Source organism: Erpetoichthys calabaricus, chromosome 4, assembly GCF_900747795.2.
Source record: "Erpetoichthys calabaricus chromosome 4, fErpCal1.3, whole genome shotgun sequence".
NCBI lineage: Eukaryota > Metazoa > Chordata > Cladistia > Polypteriformes > Polypteridae > Erpetoichthys > Erpetoichthys calabaricus.
In genome coordinates, this window is record NC_041397.2 from 269004033 (window position 1) to 269016449 (window position 12417).

The following is a 12417-nucleotide window of genomic DNA, read 5'->3' on the forward strand; positions in this document are numbered from 1 at the left end:
CACAATGGTTGGACCAACCATATGATATCAGCAGCACTGAGTGAAAGACCAAGCAATGTCAATCAGTTGCAAAAAACAAAATATGAGAAAACAAGATCACTTCCACCAGTCCATACAGTGGCCTACTGCTGTCTAGCCAGTCAATCAGCAGCATCCACTAAACCGTACGTGAACGCACAACACAAAATACAACAACAGCAGAAACTTCAGAATTTTTTTTATTCTGGATTTTCTTTGAAGCAAAGTCCTTTACGACTCCTATGAATTCCAGTTAGTTATTGAAGGGTCTTCCTTTCAAAGGACATCAGTGGTAGACTGCTGATGCTTTCCTTTTGCACTACAGACCTCAGCCTATGTTATGCCAAAGGCCACTTTGATAAAGAGTGTTCATCATTGGCATTAGTGGCAGGTCACTAGGGATGGACTGGTGTTAAAAACTGGTCTTGGACTTTTGTTCAGACAGGCACACCATAGTCTGCCAAGCAACAGCTATCTATTTTTGCACCCCTTTCAATGCATATGCACATCTATTCTGTCATAGACAACAAGGTTTGGCTGGCATCCCCTCCAGGGTAGATGGTTCCTTAACTGGCCAGGAGGCCTTTATAACAAAAGAGCCCACCTACTTATATATTTAAAGTAATTGTATTACAGTGGTTCAAACTGATCAAATATCAAATATACTCTGATTCTGTCAGTCTTGTTTGATAAGGCTTTTTCCAAGTGTTCCTCAATAGTGAGTTCACTTGTTACCCAATATTTATTGCTTTATCTTTAAAGACATTTATAGTCTTTTCTGTTGTGAGACATATACAGATCGATTTGAATGCAAGAGTGATCATAATAGGTTAGAAAAGGTACAAAGCATATGCTTAAGATATAATCATAATTACAGTTGCATCACTAGTCTTACAAATTATCAGGGTAGTTGATGTGTATATAAATGTTTTTATAAATAAGAATCTTTAGTCAAGTGTACTGTATGTATACTTAAAGATTATTAGACATATCTTACTTTACTGTACATGGCCAACATCTGGCACGTTACAAGTGTGTAGCCATTTAGGGTGAAGCATATGGGAGGCACGTAACCACTTGAAAAGATGAAGTGATTTTTAAATTGCTCTAAACAGCATAGAGATCATTAGGTTTAAACACTCTTTGTTATGCAAAATGGCCAGTGGTATAAGCTGCAGCATGCCGTACACTTAAATATTCATGGCTGCTTTCCAGACTTTAACAGCATCACTTGATTCCATTAAAAAAAAAAAACACACACACACACACACATATTATGTATAAATACATTATGCAGACAGATGCACAAGTAAGATTTCTCATGTTAAACAACTGTAGTCTACTGCTTTCAGTGTAGCAAAAAAGTGAGTGTAGATAATGTGGGTTATGATAAATGAGCACTCCTCTCACAACACCAACATGCAACACCACCCAAATATCCAGCTCCTCCCAAAAGATCTAGCTCCACTCCATTCTGAAGGCTGCAGCAATGGATACTTACTTGCATTAGTCCACCTCTGGACCTGCATGTTAGGTTAGCTGGTTATTCTAAACTGGCCAAAAACTGACTGATGCTCTGTGATGGTTGTTTCCTACTTGTTACTACATAATGGCTAAAATAAGCACAAGACCTGGAAAACCAGCATGAAGATTGTGATGATAATGAAAATCTTAAAAACTAAAGATAAAAAAACACTAATTCAAATAAAAATGTAACAAACTCAGTTTGAAAAGTTTAGGATTGCCATCAAAAAAATGAAATGGGTAAACAGATTACACTAGTTATGGTTGATGTTATTAGTTAGAAGATCTATTGGAAGAAGAAATTGGTTGGCAAGAAAACCTGCAGCCTCAGAAATCCCCAGGACCAGTGCCAGCTCTTTCATTTAGATGAACTAGGTGGTCATCTAGGGCAACAAAATAGGGTGGGGGGGGGGGGCAAAATTACTATATATTGGACCACCATGGGGCAGACCACTCCCTGAACCCCAACACAAACAAGCAATACAGCACATGTTTTATTCAGATGAGGAAGCATTTTTCTTTTGCTCCCCACTTCACAGCACAGTACAAAAACAACAACTAATATAACACTCTTTTCTTTCTCTCTATCTCCACTCCTCCTCCCATAAGCTTTGTCCTCCACCTCCCAACTCTGGCTCATTTCTGTGAGATCAGTCCTGTCCTTTTATCTTGGGAAACCCAGAAGTGCTTCTGCTCTTACGCCCACATGGTCTGCAAGCACATACTGTATGTCTTTTCCACAGCCCCCCCTGGTGGCATCCACAGTACACAACAGGACTGCGATATTGAACTCCAAGTCCCATGGTGCCCTTTAGGAATCTAGGGCAACACTGTAAACCAGGGGAACTGCCATCTAGAGAGATTTGGTGGAGGCAGTGCCCTAAAGTAGCTACCTCCCCCCCATCCTTCCAACTTTTGGGTGTCAGCCATCCCTTACATATACATAATATATATATACACATAATATGTTATATTATATATATATATATATATATATATAAATATATATACACATACAGTGCATCCAGAAAGTATTCACAGCGCATCACTTTTTCCACATTTTGTTATGTTACAGCCTTATTCCAAAATGGATTAAATTCATTTTTTTCCTCAGAATTCTACACACAACACCTCATAATGACAATGTGAAAAAACTTTACTTGGAGGTTTTTGCAAATTTATTAAAAATAAAAAAACTGAGAAATCCCATGTACATAAGTATTCACAGCCTTTGCTCAATACTTTGTCAATGCACCTTTGGCAGCAATTACAGCCTCAAGTCTTTTTGAATATGATGCCACAAGCTTGGCACACCTATCCTTGGCCAGCTTCGCCCATTCCTCTTTGCAGCACCTTTCAAGCTCCATCAAGTTGGATGGGAAGCGTCGGTGCACAGCCATTTTAAGATCTCTCCAGAGATGTTCAATCGGATTCAAGTCTGGGCTCTGGCTGGGCCACTCAAGGACATTTATAGAGTTGTCCTGAAGCCACTCCTTTGATATCTTGGCTGTGTGCTTAGGGTCGTTGTCCTGCTGAAAGATGAACTGTCGCCCCAGTCTGAGGTCAAGAGTGCTCTGGAGCAGGTTTTCATCCAGGATGTCTCTGTACATTGCTGCAGTCTATATAAATGTAATGAATTATTATTATTATTTATTATCTTTCCCTTTACCCTGACTAGTCTCCCAGTCCCTACCGCTGAAAAACATCCCCACAGCATGATGCTACCACCACCATGCTTCACTGTAGGGATGGTATTGGCCTGGTGATGAGCGGTGCCTGGTTTCCTCCAAACGTGACGCCTGGCATGCACACCAAAGAGTTCAATCTTTGTCTCATCAGACCAGAGAATTTTCTTTCTCATGGTCTGAGAGTCCTTCAGGTGCCATTTGGCAAACTCCAGGCGGGCTGCCATGTGTCTTTTACTAAGGAGTGGCTTCCGTCTGGCCACTCTACCATACAGGCCTGATTGGTGGATTGCTGCAGAGATGGTTGTCCTTCTGGAAGGTTCTCCTCTCTCCATAGAGGATCTCTGGAGCTCTGACAGAGTGACCATCAGGTTCTTGGTCACCTCCCTGACTAAGGCCCTTCTCCCCCGATCGCTCAGTTTAGATGGCCAGCCAGCTCTAGGAAGAGTCCTGGTGGTTTCGAACATCTTCCACTTACGGATGATGGAGGCCACTGTGCTCAGTGGGACCTTCAAAGCAGCAGAAATTTTTCTGTAACCTTCCCCAGATTTGTGCCTCGATACAATCCTGTCTCGGAGGTCTACAGACAATTGCTTTGACTTCATGCTTGGTTTGTGCTCTGACATGAACTGTCAACTGTGGGACCAGTCAACTGAATTTACCACAGGTGGACTCCAATTAAGCTGCAGAAACATCTCAAGGATGATCAGGGGAAACAGGATGCACCTGAGCTCAATTTCGAGCTTCATGGCAAAGGCTGTGAATACTTATGTACATGTACTTTCTCAATTTTTTTATTTTTAATAAATTTGCAAAAATCTCAAGTAAACCTTTTACACGTTGTCATTATGGAGTGTTGTGTGTAGAATTCTGAGGAAAAAAATGAATTTAATCCATTTTGGAATAAGGCTGTAACATAACAAAATGTGGAAAAAGTGATGCGCTGTGAATACTTTCCGGATGCACTGTATTATATATATATATATATATATATATATATATATATATATATATATATATATATATATATATTTATTATATTTATTGTGGGATATGGCCGGCCTGTCATCCCGACCAACACCCCCAGGCCGCTAGATGGAGCTCTCCCTGCGGCATGGAAGTGCCCCGAATACTAGCAGGGAATCATGGACGATGGAGTTTTCCTTTACAGCCCTACCTGGAAGTACGTCGTAGGCAAGGCGACAAAGGAAATGACATGCTTCAGAGATGAAGAAAAGGACTTTTTTTATCTGACCCAAAAGTGATAAGGAATCACATGGACTGTAGGGTTGGAACCAGTTCCGGGTCAGGGAATATAAAAGGACGATGGGAAATCCCAGACGCTGAGCTGAGCTGGGTGGAAGGGTGGCAACGCGTCTGGGAGTGAGGAGGATTATTGTTATTATTGATTAGTGATTGTTTATTGTGTATTTATTTGAATATTGTGGAGATGAGGGTGCTTTGTGCACATTTTGTCTAAATAAATATAATATTTGGACTTTTACCTGGTGTCTGACGTGTGGTCTAAGGGTTCAAGGGGTCATGGGAACCCTAAATCTGTCACAAAATACACACACACACACACACACACACACACACACACACACACACACACACACACACACACACACACATACATACATACTGTATGTATATATAGCATTCATAGTCTAAATCACAATCTGATTGTATGGGTGGTTACCTACCAGGTAACGCTTGTGGTTGGTCTGCAAGATCATAGAATGTTGCTATGAATGTTGCTATGAAGTCTGCTACCACTTGCTAATGTTAACCCCGGATTCCCCATTACTGCCAGTAGCTCCAATAGGGTAAAATGAAGAAAACGGGTTTTCTAGGATAAGAATGTTAGAGAGTCTGCGACTTTCCAACAGGCTATTAATGTGAATTAACAGCAAGAGAGGCATGGGATAATAACCTTTGTTGGAGAAGATTCAGTGAGAAGGAGGAAAGATCAAGCAGAAGAAAATGATGGGGCAAGAGACAAGTATTAATAACAAGAATGGAAGACAGAAAAAAGAGGCAACATTGGACTAAAAACTAGCCATGACAGGACATTTCCATCAGTTCTTGCTATTATTAATGATGCATGTTACTTCCTATGGCTTGTTAGTGCAAAGTATATTCCAATAAAAGGTAACTGAGAAAGCATCCAGAATGAAACCCGACGGGAACTGAGGGCCTCCAGAAATTGAGATCCTATTGTAAAGAGCGTGAAGACCATCTACTGATAAACAGTTGTATCTGTTCTATCAAACTCATGAGTTGCTTACCTGCATTAGAGCTTTGGTAGTGTTTCCTGATAGTGTCAGCCTTTCCTCGATTCCAAACATGAAGCCGCTGCTGTAAGTGAAGAGACTTCCACACAGTGTCACTATGTTGAGGTTGGGACTGGACATTTTTACAATCCTAAAAGGCAGAAGGAAGAGAAAATGGAAAGTGAATCTTGGCAGACCTGACAAACAGGACACTTGGACACACTTCAATAACATAGTGCCTGTCCAACAGTTAAAGAGTAAGCATCAGTTACAGCAGTTCTGTCAAGTAAGGGTGTTAGATTTTATTCAATGAAAGCCCCTATTCAAAAGTTTTGCCCTTTTTGATAAGATAAGCAAAGCCTGCACTATACAGTAGACAGCATATTGTAAAATGTCACTGGTGCTTTGTAAGCCTTAATAAGATGAAACAAAGTGTTCAATAATGTCATATAGACTAATAGATGCCCAACAGCAAACCTTAAAATTCCAAATGCGTAAAGATTAAAGTGACTGGCAGCTTTATTACAGAATGAATTCAAAAATTGAGAGTAAGCCGAGTACTTATTAAATACATTCATCGAGAAAAAGGTCAGTAGATGATTAAAGAAAAAAAACATGCACAATGGATTAAGTGTGCACTTCATCAGATATAAAGGAACTGTCGAATCAGCATTGTTTTAGTTTTTCAGATTAAATTTTGTCTTTCATGGTGGTGAAAGACACCCTAAAATGCAACAAATCAGAAGAAGCTCCTTGACTTTTAAGACTTATTGAATGGCAGAACGGTCTAAAGAAACTACCCATTCATTTTAGTGTTATAAGAGGGCAGTGTGAATTTAATTTGGGACTAGAAGATGAAACATAGTTGTAATAACAAGCCAAGATCAAAAAATGAGAAATCAAACACATCAAATAACAGCAAAAACACTAAAGCCAATGTCACATTACGAGACTTTTACAGTAGTCGTTCGGTAATTGTGGTTGCTGACCTCTTTGCCAGACCATGTCAGTTTACACGACTGTAATTCACTGGACATGTCATGTTTAGTGATTGCTGCCGACATTCAAGCACATTCATGCTCACTCCTTTCTGCACCAGCCAATAGCATGCTGCCTGATGGAGCCAGTGATGTATAAAGGGCTAGGAGGTACACTGAGTTCAGAAATAATGTCTGCCTTTGTTTTTCCAGTATGGTATGGTAGGTAAAAAATGAGACATCAGAAAGACAAGCCTCTCATCTGTTTGTGATGTCCAAAATACGTGTGTTGCTTATTCCTCATGACTGCACTATACGCATTGTACTTCTGGATGAGCATTCATTGGTTGTCAGCTCTCTTGCAAATAGATAGATAGATAGATACTTTATTAATCCCAAGGGGGAAATTCACATACTCCAGAAGCAGCATACTGATAAAGAACAATATTAAATTAAAGAGTGAAAACAATGCAGGTACACAGACAGACAATAACTTTGTATAATTTTAACGTTTACCCCCCGGTGGAATTGAAGAGTCACATAGTGTGGGGGAGGAATGATCTCCTCAGTCTGTCAGTGGAGCAGGACAGTGACAGCAGTCTGTCGCTGAAGCTGCTCCTCTGTCTGGAGATGACACCGTTTAGTGGATGCAGTGGATTCTCCATGATTGATAGGAGCCTGCTGAGCGCCCGTTGCTCTGCCACAGATGTCAAACTGTCCAGCTCCATGCCTACAATAGAGCCTGCCTTCCTCACCAGTTTGTCCAGGCGTGAGGCATCCCTCTTCTTTATGCTGCCTCCCCAGCACACCACCGCGTAGAAGAGGGCGATCGCCACAACCGTCTGATAGAACATCTGCAGCATCTTATTGCAGATGTTGAAGGACGCCAGCCTTCTAAGGAAATATAGTCGGCTCTGTCCTTTCTTACACAGAGCATCAGTATTGGCAGTCCAGTCCAATTTATCATCCAGCTGCACTCCCAGGTATTTATAGTTCTGCACCATCTGCACACAGTCACCTCTGATGACCACGGGGTCCATGAGGGGCCTGGTCCTCCTAAAATCCACCACCAGCTCCTTGGTTTTGCTGGTGTTCATGTGTATGTGGTTTGAGTCGCACCATTTAACAATGTCCTTGATTAGGTTCCTATACTCCTCTATATAAAAGCCTCCTCTACGACTCAACACAAAATCAAAACTGCTCAGTTTAATTGGAGTGAGTCGTAGAGGATGTCACATTACGCGACTGGCTTTCACGAGAGTGCACCTCCAACACACTACGATTATGTAAATGAAGGCTATGACTGAAAACCGATGGAACATCTTCTAAAGTGACATGGCCTTAAATGACAGTTATAATCAAAGGAAAAAAAACTATTATCTTCTGTAGGTTATGTCACATGGCATGCACTTCCAGATGATGCAAGTACATTTCAAAGTGGTGTTGCCCATGCGAAAAACTAAATGGCATATGAAAAAGACTATAAGAAAACAAAAACAAAAGTGCAAACTAATATTCGAAAAGGATCCAGTGATACCCCCAAAAATGCTTCTAAAGACACCTAAAAAAGGTTTCCATAATAAGAAAATAAAAATTAAATATCAAAGACCATTCATTAAATTGTTCTGAGTCAGCAAGAGACTGACACAGAGTATTTAGTTTATTATGTAAAGGACCAGGATGAAATGTAATTGAACCAAGCAAAGGTCCAAACCAAAAGAGATATATGTATCTGAGTTCCAAAACCAAAATCTTTCTGCTAGAAAGTCACAAAGGTAAGCAAAACACTGAAATTCCTGCTAGATAATAACACTGAACTTTGATATCTTCTATCATCTGTCTGTTGGGTTTCATGGGGCAACAGCGCCTTCTAGCGTCCACACCAGAAAAGCAACTCTCAAAACATGTGTGAGTCCTCTAAGGAGAGGCATAGCCATGTAAAATTTTTAAAACTACAAAGGAACTGCAGTGTTCCAGGCAAGTGGATTAACTGGCAAGACATTTGTAGGACATTTGTGAGGAGAGCTCATTAATGCTGAGCCTTTGCAAATGTTCATTATTAATTTATTTAATTATTATTAAATATTTTTAATTATTATTAATTTAAACTTCAGAGGGCGATAAGGTGGCACAATGGTAGCGCTGCTGCCTCGCAGTTAGGAGACCTGGGTTCGCTTCCCGGGTCCTCCAATCGTGGAGTTTGCGTGTTCTCCCCATGTCTGCGTGGGTTTCCTCCGGGTGCTCCGGTTTCCTCCCACAGTCCGAAGACATGCAGGTTAGGTGCATTGGCGATCCTAAATTGTCCCTAGTGTGTGCTTGGTATGTGGGTGTGTGTGTGTGTGTGTGCCCTGCGGTGGGCTGGCACCCTGCCCGGGGTTCGTTTCCTGCCTTGCGCACTGTGTTGGCTGGGATTGGCTCCCATGACCCTGTAGTTAGGATATAGCAGGTTGGATAATGGATGGATGGATTAAACTTTAGACATTATCCTGAAATATATTGCCTAGTGCAATGCTTCCCAAGCTCGGTCCTAGGGACTCACTGTGGCTGCAGGTTTTTGTTCCAACCAGCTTCTATTTTTAATTGGACTCCTGGGCTAATTAAGTGATGTGTTATTTCCCCAAGTTCTGTGTTTTGGGAACAATATAGAAATTAGAAAACTAAGTTTGGTTAATATATATTATATAGCGCTATATAAATGTAATGAATTATTATTATTATTATACATATTGTCACGCATGAGTTCAATCAAACCCTTAAACAGATGCTCCGCAAGGTAGTCAGCGTGGACGGTAGGAACTGGGACCAGCTTTTACCGCTAGTCCTTTTCCCCTACAGGGAGGTGCCTCAAGCCTCCACCAGGTTTTCCCCTTTTGAGTTGTTCTACAGACGGCAACCCCGGGGCCTATTGGATGTACTAAAAGAAGGCTGGGAAGGGGAGGCACTTCCCTCCACCAACCTCTTAGAATATATCATGCAGTTATACAATAGATTAGTTAATATTAGACCGTTGCTCAAAGACCACATGTCCAGGGCTCAAGCAGCGCAGGTCCAGAATTATAATCGGAACACCTCCCTGTCCGTCCAGGAGGTGGTCAGTGAAGCACTGGCTGGACCTCGTTGATTCAGCTTGACATTGTGACAGACCCGGGTGTGGTTGTCGGGGAACGACCCTATCGCCTCTCTGAGGCGAAATGTGCTGAAGTGGAGCTAGAGATTCAACGAATGCTAGACATGGACATCATTGAGGAGAGCCATAGCCCCTGGTACAGTCTTATCATCCTCGTATCCAAACCAGACGGGTTGTGGAGATTTTGCAATGACTTCAGACGTCTTAATCAGGTCTCTAAATTTGACGCCTACCCCATGGCCCGAGTGGATGAGCTCCTTGAGAGACTAGTGACGGCCCGTTATCTGACTACTCTTGACATGACGAAGGGGTATTGGCAAATTCCCTTAACGGCATCCGCAAAAGAAAAACTGCTTTCAGTACCCCTAGCGGTCACTGGCAATACAAGGTACTCCCATTCGGGCTGCATGGGGCACAGGTGACGCTCCAACGTCTGGTAGACAGAGTGCTAAGGCCCCACCAGTCCTACTGTGCCGCATATCTGGATGACGTGGTCATCTATTCCGGCACCTGGGAGGAACATGTAGTGCAGGTATACACAGTCCTCCTGACGCTAGCAAAAGCCGGGCTCCGTATCAATCCTCGCAAGTGTTACTTTGGGATGAACGAAACCCGGTATTTGGGCTACCTAGTGGGAGGAGGGCTGGTGAAGCCACAGTGTACCAAAATTAAAGACATCTTGGAACGGCCCCGTCCGATCGTCAAGAAACAGGTGCAAACCTTCTTAGGATTAGCGGGTTACTACACCGGTTTGTACCTCGGTTTTCCGAGAGAGCAGCACCCTTGACGGACCTGACAAAGAAAAGGGCCCCTTTACATGTGGTGTGGAACGAGGAAACGGAACGAGCATTTAGTGACTTGAAAGTGGCCCTTACGACGGCACCTTTATTAAGAACTCCTAACTTCTCACTTCCTTTTATTCTCCAGACTGATGCTTTGGACACACGTCTTGGTGCCATGCTGAGCCAGAGAATTGACGGTATCGAACACCCTGTGATATACCTGAGCCGGAAACTGTTGGACCGGGAGACGAGGTATGCAGTGGTGGAGTGGGAAGCTTTGGCCATCAAATGGGCAGTGACTCACCTGCGGTACTACCTGTTGGGTCGAGAGTTCACCCTGGTGACGGATCATGCCGCCCTCCAGTGGATGGCCCTTCATTGGGATTCGAATCCTCGAGTCACCAGGTGGTTTTTGGATCTGCAGTTGTTCAAGTTTACTGTCATTTATCGCCGGGGCAACCTGCAAGCCAATGCTGATGCACTCTCTTGGGTTCACGACCTCTTGGTTCGGGTCAACAACTGGTTGAAATACTCTTTCCTTCCAACTATTAATCTTCTACAAAATTTCAATTGTAACAAAAATCCACAGGCTTAAATCATAGGAAGAATGGTTTGCTTTTGCATCAATTACTGGTCAAGCCTAAATGTTGGTTTAATTTTTATGTGTACTATACAGTACTGTGCAAAAGTTTTAGGCAGGTGTGAAAAAATGCTGTAAACAAAGAATGCTTTCAGAAATATAAATAATGATTGTTTATTGTTATCAATTTACAAAATGCAAAGTGAGCGAACAAAAGAAAAATCTAAATCAAATCAATATTTGGTACTATATATATACTACCTTTTGCCTTCAAACCAGCATCAATTCTTATAGGTACACTTGCACAAAGTCAGGGATTTTGTAGGATTATAGTCAGGTGTATGATCAACCAATTATACCAAACAGGTGCTAATGATCATCAATATCACACGTAGGTTGAAACACAGTCATTAACTGAAACAGAAACAGCTGTGTAGGAGGCTTAAAACTGGGTGATGAACAGCCAAACTCTGCTACCAAGGTGAGGTTGTGGAAGACAGTTTAATGTCATGGCAAGATTGAGCACAGCAACAAGACACAAGGTAGTTATACTGCATCAGCAAGGTCTCTCCCAGACAAAGATTTCAAAGCAGACTGGGGTTTCAAGATGTGCTGTTCAAGCTCTTTTGAAGAAGCACAAAGAAACGGGCAACGTTGAGGATCGTAGACACAGTGGTCGGCCAAGGGAACTTAGTGCAGCAGATGAAAGACACATCAAGCTTATTACCCTTCGAAATCAGAAGATGACCACTTCTGGCCAGACTGATGGCACTGCTGGACTTCATGGAAGAGTTGCAGCCAAAAAGCCATACCTCCGACGTGGAAACAAGGCCAAGCAACTCATGTATGCACGAAAACATAGGAACTGGGGTGTAGAAAAATGGCAGCAGGTGCTCTGGACTGATGAGTCAAAATTTGAAATATTTGGCTGTAGCAGAAGGCAGTTTGTTCGTTGAAGGGCTGGAGAGCGGTACAATAATGAGTGTCTGCAGGCAACAGTGAAGCATGGTGGAGGTTCCTTGAACGTTTGGGGCTGCATTTCTGCAAATGGAGTTGGAGATTTGGTCAGGATTAATGGTGTTCTCAATGCTGAGAAATACAGGCAGATACTTATCCATTATGCAATACCATCAGGGAGGCGTATGATTGGCCCCAAATTTATTCTGCAGCAGGACAACGACCCCAAACATACAGCCAAAGTCATTAAGAACTATCTTCAGAGCAAAAAGAACAAGAAGTCCTGGAAGTGATGGTATGGCCCCCACAGAGCCCTGATCTCAACATCATCGAGTGTGTCTGGGATTACATGAAGAGACAGAAGGATGTGAGGAAGACAACATCCACAGAAGATCTGTGCTTAGTTCTCCAAGATGTTTGGAACAACCTACCAGACGAGTTGCTTCAAAAACTGTGTGCAAGTGTACCTAGAAGAATTGATGCTGTTTTGA

At 42.2% G+C, this 12417-nt stretch overlaps 1 protein-coding gene across 2 annotated transcripts in view; it reads right to left on the minus strand.

The window, feature by feature from the left end:
* The window catches only part of gpr156 (G protein-coupled receptor 156), a 108717-nt gene that overhangs the window by 24144 nt on the left and 72156 nt on the right, over positions 1-12417 (minus strand). For both annotated transcript variants that reach the window (XM_028800775.2, XM_028800776.2), the window contains exon 4: positions 5519-5654. In XM_028800775.2, the coding sequence (XP_028656608.2) occupies positions 5519-5654 (136 nt within the window). The remainder of the gene's footprint in view (positions 1-5518; positions 5655-12417) is intronic.